Source organism: Tursiops truncatus, chromosome 3 (assembly GCF_011762595.2).
Source record: "Tursiops truncatus isolate mTurTru1 chromosome 3, mTurTru1.mat.Y, whole genome shotgun sequence".
NCBI lineage: Eukaryota > Metazoa > Chordata > Mammalia > Artiodactyla > Delphinidae > Tursiops > Tursiops truncatus.
Window position 1 is genome coordinate 167,514,618 of NC_047036.1, and position 15,149 is coordinate 167,529,766.

The 15,149-nt window shown below is 59.5% G+C and overlaps 1 protein-coding gene across 2 annotated transcripts in view; it reads right to left on the reverse strand.

Moving 5' to 3' along the window:
• KDM4B (lysine demethylase 4B) overlaps positions 1 to 15,149 on the reverse strand; it is a 128,756-nt gene that overhangs the window by 66,531 nt on the left and 47,076 nt on the right. For both annotated transcript variants that reach the window (XM_033854605.2, XM_033854604.2), the window contains one exon: positions 13,789 to 13,982. In XM_033854605.2, the coding sequence (XP_033710496.1) occupies positions 13,789 to 13,982 (194 nt within the window). The remainder of the gene's footprint in view (positions 1 to 13,788; positions 13,983 to 15,149) is intronic.

A 15,149-nucleotide genomic window follows, 5' to 3' on the forward strand; every position in this document is an offset into this window, starting at 1 on the left:
GATTTCAAGTAATGACATTTTTATTGAAACGTGCAAGAGATAAACAGAGTCCAGGGAGCATCCACTCAGAGAAAATGGGGCGTCTCAGATGGGGATGCCAGCTGACGGGGATGCCAAAGGACCAGCCTGCTGGCAGGACTAGGTGCTCTGCAGCCAGAGGGGCCGCCCAGGCTTCTCAGGGGGCTGGGGAAGGGGGGACGGGCCCTGGGGTCCACACTCGCTGGCTCGCAGGCTGCCCCCACCTCCCCGAGGTTCCCAGGGAAACGGAGTGGGTGAGCATCCTGAAGGCCCCCCAGCTCTAGGGCCCAGTTCACGGGAGCCCATAAGCCCACTTTAATTAAGGAACAGACTTTACAAGGTGAGCAGTGTCGAGCTGCAATGAAATGCTGAAGTGGAGGTACCTGATCCCTGGCCCGGGTTTATTTCAGGCCCGTGAATTCTTTTTGTTATAGATAGGACCGAAAATGCCAAGTCACGTGTGGGCTGGGTTTTGACGTTGCTTTTGAAGCTGTGGGGGGCGCTTCTCAGGTGAGGTTTTAAAAGGCAGGCGGGGGCTTCCCTGGTGGCGCAGAGGTTGGGAACCCGCCTGCCAATGCGGGGGACACGGGTTCGAGCCCTAGTCCAGGAAGTTCCCACGTGCCGCGGAGCAACTAAGCCCGCGAGCCACAACTACTGAGCCTGCGCTCTAGAGCCCGCGAGCCACAACTACTGAAGCCCGCATGCCTAGAGCCCGTGCTCCGCAACAGGAGAAGCCACCGCACAACAACGAAGAGTAGCCCCAACTCACCACAACTAGAGAAGGCCCACGCGCAGCAACGAGGACCCAATGCAGCCAAAAATAAATAAATGAATAAATTTTTTTTTAAAAGGCAAGCACCCATCAACACAATCAAAGCAGCCTCTAGTGGGAGCTGGGGAAGGGCCTTGTGCTGCCAGCGGGGGGGTGGAGGGGTGCGTGCAGGGGGTCCATTTGTGGGGATGCAGTGCCGGTGAGCGCCCGGTGCTGCTGGTAAAGCCACCACTACCTCCCCCTCGTCGAACTGGCCTCAATTGCCACCTGTAAACTGATGGGCAGGCAGCTCCCATTTCGCCCAGGGCCCACGGCCTGCTTATGCTCCCCCGCCCCAGATTTCTTTCTGTTGAAACACACAGGAGGGTGGGAACAGGAAAGAACAGAGGGTGGTCCGCTGAGAGTGCACGAGCAGGACTTAAACAGCACGGGCGACGCCGGGACATGGGGGCTAGCTGCGGGGAACTGGGGAGGGTGGCTGGGAGTCCAGGTCTGCCCTCGGGCTGAGAGAGCCAGGGCAGCTTCAATGCGGGGAGGCGCCAGGCCTATTAGATCACTTCCCGTGTCCTTGATGCTTTTGTGCTCACCAGCATGCACACCCACAGATGCACGAGGCCGCTGAACCTCGTGTGGAGACACACTGACAGTGGAGGCCCCCGGCGATCGGGAGGACAGGCCCGGAACTCTCCCTGCCCCACCAGAGGGGGCCCTGGGTGACCGTGACTTGCCCCTTAGCTACGGGACTGGCTCTGGAGAGCACTCAGGTGACGGTATCTTTACAAGCAGGTCCCGTGACCAGCAGTTCCAGTCTCCACGTGTAAGACCATCAGGGTCTCAGCTGACTGCCAAGAAGGTGAAGGGCACAGGGCCCTCGGGGTCACTCTCGGGGTGGCTCTGGGCCCTGGTGCTTTGAGGAGGGTTAAGCTCACACATGGGTTAAGCAAGGAAGAGCAAACAGACCAAGCCGGAGGGGAGCTGCTGAAAGAGGGCCTTCAGCACGTCTCATCCTGGTGATGAGCCTGCTGGTCCCCACTCCCCAGCTCCCGCTGCTGCGCCCACATGAGGGGAAAACACACCCTTAGCCAGATTTTGAAGCAAAGCTAACAAAGACTCCCTCAACTCACAGATTTGCAGGAATTTCCCTTCTGGGGAGCTGAAATCGGCCGACAGCAACCTCTCCAACACGGGAGAGATCTGCCATGAAAACCAGACCCTGCGCACAGAGCAGGAATCTACAGAATGGAGGGGGAGGGGGAGTGACTCCAGGCCAGGACCGCACCGGCCACAGACCCCCGACACTTCAAGCAACCCCTCATCCAAACACAGCCAGTGGGAGGATCTCAAGATGGGAACAATGCCCGGCGAAGCCACTTCTCTCAGAAGAACTGACGGTTTCTTAGAGTGGTGGGATGGGGAAGGATTCTGGCGACTGGCCTGGTGCTCCAGACTGGAGCCAGGAACGCCGGGTGGGCTGGTTTGGCTCCTGCTGCCCTAAAGCAAAAGTCCTGCAGTCTCACAAGCGGCCTGAGCCAGCAGAGTGCTATATCGTTCCAACCCCAAAGCGCCCACTTTGAACAAAAGACTCCAAAATGAAGGGCCATCTGCTCCTGCCAGACCAAGACAGCAGGCTGTGTGACAGGCCAGCCACGCCTGCGGCCACGAGTAACACACACACAGGAGACGACGGCGCCCACAGAGGCAGGAGGGCTACCCCGACCTGCCTGCCCAGGGCTCCCACACCCATGCCCTGGACCTTCCCTCCCGCGGCTAACATCCCCCTGGAACGGTAGAGTAACATGCGTCTCCCTGCTCCTGGCCTGGCCACCTGCCCTCCAGCGGAGCCCCTCCACGGGCTGCCCTGCTGCCTCTCCTCCCACAGGTCTCAGCCCAGCGCCTTCCCTGCCTCCATCTCGGGGGTCCCGCTGCCGCGTGCCACCCACCTGGCCCTCCATGCCCACTCGGGGGGGGGAGTGGGGGGGCACACCATAAGCTCCTGCCCTGACACACGGTGTCTGCCCTGGAGTGGTTCACGCTGGGTCCAGAGCGGGCACTTGGCCACGGTTTGAGCTGACCCATCTCCTTCTACAACCTTGAAGCCACCTTCGTCCAGCACAACCACGGTAGCAAAGCTACGGCTCACCTGCCCCCTTCCAGCCCCCCTACCCCCGTACACGCAGTCAGACTACGTTTCCCAGGCTCCCGTGCTGGAAGGTGTGGCCACGTGACCTGGCGCTGGCCAATGAGATTGGGCAGAAGCCACGGGCCTGCCTCCCTGGCCCGCCCATCAAAGTTTCAGGAACACGGCCTCCCCCTGCCCCAACTAGACGCCTACGCCCAGGGTGACCTCGGAAGCCGGAAGCCGTGCGCTGAAGGTGGCAGAGCCTCTGGTGGCCTGGGTCCCTGGGTTTCTGCAGCATCTCCTCCATCTCCCACAAGAACCTGCCGTCTTTGATTTCAGCTCGGCAGGGCTTCGTTCAATGATGTTTTGGGGACTCTAAGAAAAGGGTCCACCCTCTCCCACACCTGCAAGCTCAGGCCACCTTTGCCAACTGGGACGCCCCCTGTCCCCACGGGGGAGCGCCTGCCCAGGCACGCACTCCCAGAACCCGCCGCCCCTTTTGATTTGCAGGAGGACACTCCGAGGGGCAGGGCGAAGCAGTGGTCAGGAATGCGGGCTCGCACCCGTAGCCTGGGCCCAGCCCTACCACTCCCCAGCTCTGCGGTCTCAAACCACGGTCTCGCCAGTCTGGTCCCACGTGTGAAGGAGGACGGCGTGGGGCAGTGGGCGAGACCAGGAGTCACTCCAAGCATAGCCTGGCACACAAGCAGCATCGGAACGTGGCCACTGCTACCACCATGTCTTCTCACACTGTCACACTGTCACGTACAGTGACAGATTCTTACACGAGCAGCAGGTAAAAGATGACACGACGTGTGCCCCAAAGTGGAAACGGCCCAAATGTCCACCAGCAGTGGAACACGTAAACAGGTGGAGGCGTGGTCACACAGCAGAAAACGCTGCAGCGTGAAAACGGATAAACTATCACCACGCACGGCAGGGACGAATCCTCCTCGCAGACAGAGCAGAAACGCAAGAGACAAACCAGTCCGTGTGCGTGGGGTTCAAACCCAGCCAGCACTCAGCCGTGTCTCCCAGGGACACAGACACACAAAGACAACGGCCCAGAGAAGCAGTGACACGCGGGCCATCAGAAGCAGCTCTGTGGGGTGGGGGGAATGGGGCCGCAAAGGAAGGGGGGCCGGGACAGAGAACGAGGGGGTTCATTTCCCAGCAGCGTTGACTGGGGAGTCATTCGATAAACTGTATGTATGTATCCATCTTTCAGCCAAGCACAATATTTCACGTATTTTTCTGTACCACGTAACGTCTTAGGATAAAAACATTTACCGAAAAGGGAACACACCATGACAGACATAGTCCTCAGGTGCCCCTGAGGCTCACATCCCTGCTCTCAGTCATTCCAACGTCCCTCTCGGTGCTGCTGGGAGGGGATCTGGCTGTTATAATTAAGGCCCCAAATCAGCAGATCCTATAATGGGAGGTTACTCTGGGTGGGCCTGACCTAATCTGGTGGGCCTTGGAAAGGCATCGGTCCCTAAGTCAGAGGGGTTAAGTGTGAGGGGACCCTCGGTACCAAATGGACCTTCCCCAGAGCTCCGGGTACGGGTCCGGCCCGCCGACACTCGACTCTGCCTCTGAGGCCCTAAACCGAGGCCCTGGCAGGCCCATGCCTGGGCGCTGAGAGCCGGTCACCTCAAGCCGTCTGTCTATGGGATCAGCTATGCAGCAGCAGAGAACTAAGACTGCCCAGCTGGAGGGAGGAGCAAAGAGATCAAAACTACCTGACAGAAGGACGCCAGATCGTCCACATCTGCCCAATTTGGGTACTGGGCACTGTTCTGTTAATTATTCTCTTTCCTTTTCCGAAATTTGAAGTATTAAAAAAAAAAAAGAAAGAAAGAGTACACTCCAAAGAGGACAGTACAGAAAGGGGGGAGGTGTGACTTTCCAGTAGAGACACCTGAGCAGCACGACCTCAGCCAGGGGACCGAGGTCGACACCAGCAGTGATGAGTCATGTTGACGGCAGGCACCCCGAGACAATGGACGAGATGGCCCCTCATGTGTGGTCCTCCTCCCAGCACCCAGAGCCCCAGCTGTGGGAGAAAAACACCAGACAAGTTCCCACTGAGGAAGATTCTACAAAATCTCTGACCACAGTCCTCCTCAAACCCATCAAGGGCATCGAGAACAAGGAAAGTCTGGGAACCCTCCTACACAGCTGGTGGGAATATAAACTGGTGTAGTCACTATGGAAAACAGTATGGAGGTTCCTCAAAAAACTAAAAGTAGAGCTACCATATGATCCTGCAATCCCACTCCTGGGCATATATCCAGAGAAAACTCTAATTCAAAAAGATACATGCACCCCTATGTTCATAACAGCACTATTCACAATAGCCAGGACATGGAAACAATCTGAATACCCATCAACAGATGAATGGATAAAGAAGATGTGGTACATATACACACTGGAATATTACTCAGCCATACAAAAGAATGAAATAATGTCATTTTCAGCAACATAGACGCAACTAGACATTATCATACCAAGTTAAGTAAGTCAGAAAGAGAAAGACATACCATACGCTATCACTTGTATGTGGAATCTAAAATACGACACAAATGAACTTATCTGTGAAACAAAAACAGACTCACAGACATAGAGAACAGACTGGTGGCTGCCGGGGGTGGGGGGGGCGGGGAGGGAAAGATTGGGAGTTTGGGGTTAGCAGATGCAAACTATTACATATAGAATGGATAAACAACAAGGTCCTACTGTATAGCACAGGGAACTATATTCAATATGCTGTGATACACCATAATGGAAAAGAATATGAAAAAGAAAATATATATGTGTAACTGAATCATTTTGCTGTACAGCAGAAATTAACACAACATTGTAAGTCAACCATACTTCAATAAAATAAATTTTAAAAAATTAAAAAGAACAAGGAAAGTCTGAGGAACCATCACAGCCCAGAGGAGCCTGAGGAGATGGGATACCTGAATGTCACAGGGAACCTGGATGGGGTCCTGGGACAGAAGGCGACACCAGGGACAAACAAGGCAAACTGAATGAAGCAGGACCCTAGTCAACAAGAATGTACCCATAAGGTTCATTAACTGCAACAAATGTCCCAGCCTCATGTAAACTAATAAGAAGGCTGGGTGTGGGGTGCATGGGAACTCTCTGTACTGTCTTCTCAGTTTTGCTGTAAAATCTAAAACAGTTCTGAAAAATAAACTCTTTCAAAAGGAGAGAGAGGGAGTACACCACCAAAACAGTGGATAAACAGACCAGCCTGTGACAAACACAGAAGGAACAAGGAAACAGTGCACCGTTCGCACCGGGCACCCTCCGTCATGAACCCTCCCACCCCTGCTCACCAAGAAGCCAATTTCCAAATCCATCAGCTGCACCGCTGCCCGGCTGCCCAGGCTCACGGCAAGGCATCAGAGCATCGGGAATATCAGCAGATCCCCCCACTCAGCCTCATCGGCTCTGGAGGAGAGCATATGGTGAGATTTTCCGTCGCAGAAGGCTGACCTTCCTCTGCCGAGCGGGATGTTAAAATCACTTTGTGTTCCCTGAACAAACACCAACTGTGCCTGTCCCCACCAGCACTGCGAGATTCAAGGAGGCAGCCTGCGGGAACGGACCCTGCTGCCTGGTGAGCGGAGCCCTTGGGGGAGCACTGGGATTCCCAGGTCCACAATCTGCCCCGAGCTGCACGCAGCACAGGTTGTCACCTGACGCAACTGTCTGGCTTTGCTGGGGCAGCACCAGGCTACTGAGTTTAGTGTGGGCGAGGCTGGCAAGAAGCAGTCAGATGTTTGGGCTGATCTGTGATTCAAGCCATGCTGTGTCACGCTGCACAAAAATCCTCTGAAGTTGCCTGTTGTCGCACCCGCCAGGTTAATTAATGACGCAATCCTATCCTCATAGCCTGATGACACAATGCCCCAATTTGAGACTCCAGCATCAGGAGTTAATTTTCAAATGCCACAGCCAGCTTCCAGTTTCAGATTTCCGGCACAATCCTGACAAGCAGAAAGGCTGGGCTGTTGGCATCGGGGACGACAGTGTGGTCCCGACAAGAGCGGACCGAGGGCTCTATGAGGAGGGCGGGGAGGGGTCCCGGGGTGGGGGGGGTAGTAACACGGCTGTGCTTCCCATAAGCCCCCGGGTGCTCAGGCCCTCCTGGGCACGTGCTAAACCACTTCTCCCAACGCTGCGCCAGCGTCCCCGTGCTGCTGAGCTCCAGGGTGTGTGCGCGGCTGCAAAGCCCAGCTGGAAGTGACAGCTCCCAGCAGGGGCTCTCGGTCACCTCGCAGAACGCCAGGTCTCCAGTCTTCTGGGCATGGTCCCCGGGGGTGGCGGACGGGACCCTGGAGGCCAGACTCACGAACTGCCTGAGTGAGGAGACACACTGTCCTTTCCTGACTAGATGCATGCATGTGTGCTGCCACACACACACGTGCACACTCCAGGGTGACCAAGCACCGAGGGCCCCCCGGGTCTGAGAGGGCTTCCAGGATGTGAGACTTCCGGCTCTGAAGCTAGGCAAGTTGTGCTGGTCACCCTAACGCCAAGGTCACCACGCACCCTGGAAGGAGGCAGTGGGCACACGGGTCAGGCACACAGGGAATAAACGACAAGCAGGCCTGCTGCTGTCGCCAGAGCCACCGTCAAAAGAGGTGACGGAGAAGGTGCCCCTTGCTGCCCACAGCCCTTTGCATCAAACAGTGAGTGCACAGCAAGCTCCGGACCAAGGACCCATGAGCCGGGAAGACGGGACTCGGCTGGTTGTGCTGTTTAGGACAACAGCCATCTTCTCTCAGAAGGAGGATCCTTCTGCAGAGACGCGACCACCCCCATCATAAAACCTCCGACGAGCAGCTTCAGGCAAGGCTGCATGGACGGAGGACAGACTCCGCCAGGGATGCTGGGTCTGGTATCTCCGCAAACAGATTCAAGAAAGCTCGGGGCCTTGGACAGCACGACCCTGCCACCTTATCTGTTGTCTTTTAATAAACAGGGGTCCTGACACCTCTCTACTCTCCGGCAGTCTGCTCTCAGGAAGAGCTCTCTGCTCAAAAACATTCTTTTTGTTGCTGGATTTCTGGTCACCATGGCCCAGGAGGCAGGGCAGAGGAAGGAGTCTGCTGGTCTCCCCAGTGTGTTCACGAGGTACACCCCGAGCCTCCCTGCACCATCCCGACGGTCTCTTCCCCCGGCCCCCCAGGTGCTGCGGCCACGTGGAGCTGCTGAGCGAAGCCGCTTGGCTCAGCTGCGGCGCCTCTCCCCCCAGAGACCGAGGAGGACAGGAGGCAGCGCCTCTATCCCACGCTGGCATCCTGTATGGGGACGGGGCGCAGTGCTGGGAAGCTAAGTACCAAAGCCAATCTGTGCAGCCGTCACACTCCCACCAATCTCCACTCCAGACGGTGCCCAGCCAGCCCTCCCGCCGCCGTGGGGCAAGGCGGGGCCGCGCCTGAGTCAGGGAATGGCCCTGCTCCCCGCTGTGCCAGGCTCTCAGAAGCCACGAGGTCACTCAGGGACCTCCTCTGGGAGTCACCAGCGCTCTCCACCACGGGCCTCCGGAGCTGCTGCCTGCGGTCGCTTTGCTCGGCTCCATCAATCACCAGAATTCCCAATTCTGCCACCGGGGACAAAGCAGAGGCCCTGGTGGCCGCCCGGCATTGTGGTCCAGCAGTGCCACCTGTAGCCAGAGCCAGGGAGTCTACGGCCGGGAGGAGGGCGGGAGGCGCCTGTCCCCTGGGGCTCACTGGGGTGATTAATCAATGCCCGCAGGGAGCATGTCTGGGCAGTGGGCTGAAGCCGCCTGGGGTGGGCCTGCAGGGAGGTCCCGAGGGGCCGGGAGGGCACCCATCAAGGGGGAAGGGAGCAGCCCAGCAGTCTCACCCCGCCCCCAAAGGAGCAATAGACCCCTGAATCCTGAGGCCAGCACATCCAGCCTCTCTCCCAAGCTGCAGCCAGAGGCTGCAGGGGCTGGACCACATCTGCACAACAGCTCACGCCCCTCCCGTGCCCCACGGCAGGGAGCACATGCCCTCAAACGTGCACGTGCGCACACACACACATACCCATGCCCACACACGCACACACACTCACACACGCGCAGGCACACCTCCGAAGTACCAAGTGCAGGCTGAGATGACTGCCTGCTGGGTGTCAAGTTTCCCGGCAGCAAAAGAAAGGCTGCCCGTTCCCTCTCCTGTGAAAACCCCTGAGTGAAAATGCCGAAGAAAAACTGTAGGTGCAATGGAATCAAAAGGAGAAATTCTCAACGCACCCTGGTGCAGTGCTCAGGCTTCTTAAAGGTCAGGGAAGGAGCGAAGCTCTGGGAAAGGCTCCCCGGCCCCCTCACCAGCAGCCCCTCCACCGACTGCCCTCAGGGATCCGCCCATCACACCCCAGGACCATCCACGTGCCCTTTGTGGGAGCACAATCCGAGAGACCCTCTCCCCTGCCCCCGCCTCAGGGCACCTGACACCCAGGCCAACAGAAGCCAGAGGGCGGGAGGGGCTGGGGAAGCAGAGAGAAAACCAACTGCGGGACCTGCCTGACGGCCAAGGTCACGGCCCAGACAATCCCCGCGGGGAACACTGTCTGTCCCATCCTGGGGCCCTCTGGTGGCACGTCCTCCACCCACCCGCATGTGGGCACACGGCAGCTGCTGCGTGTGGATACGGAGCCCTGCGTCTGGGCAACAGCGTTAAACGACCCCAGGTGGGTGTGTCACGCGCTCATCTACGGATACAGTTCCTGGTGACATGCTACCCACAGGGACCCGAAGGGGCCGTACCACGGGTGGGTATCGAGGGAGGCCCGGCAGACGGAGCAGCCCCGGGACGGCTGACCCAGCGCCACCCACGGGCTCCAGGGGGTCCTCGGCCCTGCGGGAGGAGGCACTCTGAACCAGGCGGAGCTGCTCTGCCTGCCTCCCCAGGCCCACGACCTCCTGGCCCCGATGACCAACCGTCCGGGCCGCTGCAAGGCTGGGTCTATCTTAAATCCCCGTCTCCAAAGCGATCTGAAGCTCCCACGTGCTGCGGGTATTCTTAGCCTGGCTGCCAGAGAGCGCCGCACAATGCCGGCCTTTCGGAGCAAATGCCATGCTGTTATCGACACCGGGCTGTGCGCGTCACTCTGACACACAAATCACACCACCAAAGTAGCAACAGACCCAGAAAGGCTCCAGAAGACGCCGTAAACCTGAGTAACTCGACACTTTCAAAAAAAAAAAAAGTGCTACTGAAATACCCCGGAACGGTTGTGATCAAGCTACTGCAGACGCAAGAGCATGGTGTGATTCGGGAGACAGACGTGGGAACGGATCTGCCCGAGAGCCCCGCCCCACAGGGTCCAGGGGAAGGCAGGGAGCAGGGGCACCACCTTCCCGGGCATCCTGAGTGGCTCCCTGCACCCCCAGCCCAGGGACAAGAGGACACCTCACCAGCCCCCGCACCCCACCCCTGCAGAGGTCCACGTTGACCCAAGAGGGAGTGCGGCCTCCACACGACGTAAACCTCTGTGCACGGGGGCTCCCAGGGGCTACGGGGTCGCTGTGCTCCCAGAACCCCAGTCTCCTAACAGCAGGGGCCACCCGAGCAAACCAGGGGTGCAGCTCAGGGGGCAGGGGTGCTGCGGGCTGTCCTGGGGGACAGGCAAGCGAGGGGAGCAAGGTGCCGGCCCTGTCACCCAGGGGCCGCTGGCCCTCATGTTCCCAGCACCCTCTCTCTGGGGGACATTCCTCAAACCCAGTCCCACTGTCTTCCATCCGCCCTCGGTCCCAGCCGCTTCTCAGAGGCCCCCAGCCGCTCACTCCTCCCTGCCCCCCCAGAGAACACACAAGGGCCCCAGTCTCCCGAGGCCTCCCCACCCCCGGGCAGGCCTGCATCTGAAAGCCCAACCTTCCTCGCCCAGCAAGTGCGGGGACCCAGCAGCGCCTGCTTGCATACTTGTTCTTTCTTTCTTTTTTTTTTAAGGAAAAGGTGGGTTTTCTCCCCTTTGTACCCCTCTGGCTGGGAGGCCCTGACCAAACCCAGGGCTAAGAGCTCCCACCGCCCAAGGGCAGCGGCTCCGTCTCCCCCTGCTGCTGCTTCCAGGGGGCCTTCAGAATATCACTGCCACTGCCGCTCAGAGGAATCTACGAAAGGATGAAAGAACCTGGGAAATTTCCAGCAGCGCACAGAGCCAAGCCAGAGGGAAGGGCGGGAGCGCCATCTAGCGGCCCTCGGGGGAGCCGCGCTGGGGCAGGACTGGGACAAGGCCACTCAGAGACCCGGGCAGACGTCCCTCCTGCCACCACCCCACCCCATGAGACACGGCCCAGGCCAGCGAGCTGGGCGCAGTAGTGTGCGCGCGCGCGCGCGCACACACACACACACACACACAGGTACCCCACACAGATATCTGACACTCGTCGCACACTGGTACCTGATCCACACATATACACACTTACATACACAATACAAACATATAGATACCTGACAAACACACACACAGATACATCACACACACAACACACACACAGATACCTAACAAACACACACTCACATACACACACATAGGTACCTGAGACACATATACACACTTATACAACACACACATACATACGCTCATATGCATACTCAGACACACACACCCATGTATATACACACACACACTCATACACACTGACACACTCATTTGTATACACACACAAACACAAATATACACACAAACACACACACATACATATACGCAGAAACATACACTCACATACCCCCTCGGACACTCACACACACACACCCTCACATGCACGCACGCAGCCCCAGCCTGCAGATCTATCTGCACGGGGAGCCCGAAGGCCACTCACCGGCACTCAGCCCGCCAGGCCCACGGGGAGGACGCTGCTGTGCGGAGCGGTGGGCAGAGCCCCCAGGGAAGCACCCCACAGGTGTGGGCCTGGCGCAGAGCAAGGTCCCCTCCCGCCAGGCCTGGACTGGGGCCTCCATGCTGTCCCGGCCCAGCCTTGCCATGGGGAGTCAGGGGGACGGGGCGGCCACGCAGTCACTGGGGCCTCCTGGGCAGCTCGGGGACGGCACCCTGACCAGGAAACCCCTCCACTCGGTGCGCAGGACCACACTGCAGGCATGAGGCTCAGGCCTTTGTTCAACCACCATCACCAAATATACCAATCTCTCTCCAAATCTTTCCCCAAAAGCAAATAGTTCCCCACCCAGAGGTTCCAATGATCAAGGGCTCACGTAAAGCCACAGAAGGCCACAAAAGGGGAGGAGTGGACTGAAAACAGGAAGCCCGTGGAATTGTAACAGGATCCCAGCCAACGCACAAAGTAGCACCACGCGAAGGCCAGGGGGTCTCCGGCCAGCAGAATAACGGCCCCAAAGATGGCTGCAGCCTAATCCCAAGACCTGTGGACATATCACCTCACGTGGCAAAGGGGACTTTGCAGGAGGCATTAAGTTAAGGTCCCTGAGACAGGGATGACCCTGGATTACCCGGGGAGCCCGGTGTCATCACAGGGTTCCTCATAAGAGGAGGCAGGAGGGTCAGAGGCAGAGGGAGACGGGAGATGCTGCGCTGCTGGCCGTGAGGATGGAGGAGGGGCCGCGAGCCAGGGATGCGGCGCCTCTAGAAGCTGGAAAAGGCGGGCACCGATGCTCCCCTGGAGGCTCCGGAAGGACCAGCCCTGCCCACGCCCGGATTTAGCCCCGTGAGGCAGTCAGCCTCCTGGCTCCAGGACTGTCAGAGAACCAATGTGAGCTGAGTTAAAGCCGCCAGATCTGCAGTCCTTTGTTACAGCAGCCCTGGAAAACTCACACGTGTCCCCAGCCTTCCCTGCCCATCTGAGTGGGAACCGCTGCCAGACAGCGGGGCAGGGGCTTCACTCGGTCCACGGCAGAGGCGAGGAGAGGGTGGTCACACAGCCGACGGCCGACAGGGAGACCTGGCTTCCCACCCGGGTCCGCTGCTCAGAGGGCCTGCTCCCGCCCCTCAGCAAAGGGCCCCAGAACATCCCTGTTGACTTAAGGGGGTAGGGGGCCCTCCCCCAGGCCGGCAGGCACAGGCTCAGCCACGTGGGGCTCAGCTCTCTGTTGGGACAAGACAGAGGCGCCTTGGCCAGGGTCCGCCTGGGTCCCTGCTGGGTGGCCCCCCCAATACAAAGGTGAGGGTTCACTGGCTGAGCTCCTGAGCACCTCTCTGCTCCCCTGAGCCGCGATGATTATTGTGACAACAGAACCTTCTAACAGCTAGGGAGAGGCAGGGCGATGCGAAGCCCCCGGCTCAGAAGTCTCTGCTAGAAACACAGCGAACAAAGACGGCCTCCTGCCGGCCCCCTGGCAGAAGCTGCGTGTCAGGGGAGTGCTCAGCTGGGAGATTCCAGAACACGACCGCCTTGGCAATCTGCCCCAGCCTGGGGGGCCCATTGCTCACAGAGTGCCCTGCAGGGCCCAGCATGCCCGCCCACACCCTGCAAACGGCTAACACCACCCCCCAATCTGGAGGCCAAGAGGGAGGCGAGGGGAGGCGAGGGGAGGCTCAGGCACAAGGCCGCCCACTCCCCAGGCCCGTGGCCCCAAAGCCCCCAGCACAGCGCGGCCCTGAGAGGCGTTACCGGAAGCCTGGCAGCAGCCACGTTCAGTGTAAGGTGCTCTGAGCGCAAACCACAGGCTCCGGGGATCCGTAAGCGCGTTTCTGGGGGGCGTGCGTGCCCTCAGCTAGCGGGGGCTGGGCCGGCGGAGCCCCCAACCCCGACCTCTGCCTGCCCTGCCCGACAGCCCCAGGTGCAGCCCCAGGAGCCACTACAGCCCCCACCCTCGCCCATTGGGCAGCCCCGCCTCCCTCAGCAGCGGCCGGCGGGGCTGCGGCCGCCCCTCACCAGGACTTGGGCTCCCCGAAGTGCAGGTAGTTGATGCTGTACAGGTCCATGTCCTCCGTGTGCCAGGCGAAGGTGGTCTTCCACATGCCGAAGTACAGGTAGGGGGTGTTGACGCCCTCGATGATGGTGCCGCACTCGCGCTCCACCATGTCCAGGATGGTCCGCAGGTTCCCGATGTTCCACTGGGCCACGTCCTGCATGGCGGCGAGCACACGGTCAGCCTGCCAGCCACCCCGGCCCCCAGCCTCCCCCACCGTCACTCGCCCCCAGACGCCGGCAGTGAGACACCTGCGTCATTCCCTCGGAGCCCGGGCTGCGGTGTGACCCCCTGCCCAGGGCCCAAACAGCATTCTGCCCCACACCTGCCTGCTTCCGAGCCTCGCCCACCCCAGGGGTCCAAAACCCACCCTGGGCGGCGCACACCCGACAGGCACAGGCCCCCTGCCCTGGGCCAGGCGGCCAGGCAACGCTTCCCCTGGACCCCACGTTGAGCTGTGTGTGAATCATGGGCGGGGAAGGCCTTGCTGCGGCCACGCTTGGCGGTGAATAATTCACGTGCCGGGAAGTCAGTGACACAGAGGAGGAAGAACATGCCGAGCGGGGCTCCCAGCGACGTGCCAGACAGGCCTTCCCGCACCTTCCCACAGCGGAGACGGGGACGGCACTCAGAGCCAGGCAAACGAGCGAGGGATCCCCACCCACCAGGCTCATCTATTCCTAACGCCACGAGCAAACAAACCCCGTCTTGTCATAAGAGCTCGTAAAACATGCTTTCATTGACTTCCAGTCCCCGGGGAAGCCTCGGGGCTGCTGAGATGCTGAGTGCATGGCAGCGTTCCTTCATGCCCCAGATCCACCCAGTGCCACCCACCGCGTCCACGTTTTAGGCCCGACTTGGCAGGTCGGTCTTTGCAAGGTGAGCTGTGGCCAGAGCCCAGGACATGGAGGAGGGCCACGATCAGACCCCCACCGCGAGCATGAGAAGCCCAGGGTCGCCTCAAGTGGAAGATGCCCAAGACTGGGGGCACCAGCAACCAGTCGTCTCCCCAAAGCCCTGTCCATTTGCCACCCGCCCCCATCCAGCCCGCATGGACAGGGGACCCGGGGTCTAGACTAAGCTGGGCGATAACTCATCATGGGCCAAGGCATTCTCTGCTCTGGGCCTCAGTTTCCCCTCAGTACAAGGAGACTGTGGTACTAGGTCAGGCACAGCAAACACATGGCGCCAAAGCCCCAAATCCTCTTCCAGAACCCAGGGCAGGCTCACCCACTGAGCTTTGCCTCGGCCCCGCTGAGCTTGCACTGGGCCTTGGAGCCCTTCGCGGGGCCGTCACTACAACCGTCGGCAGCACGTGAGAGCA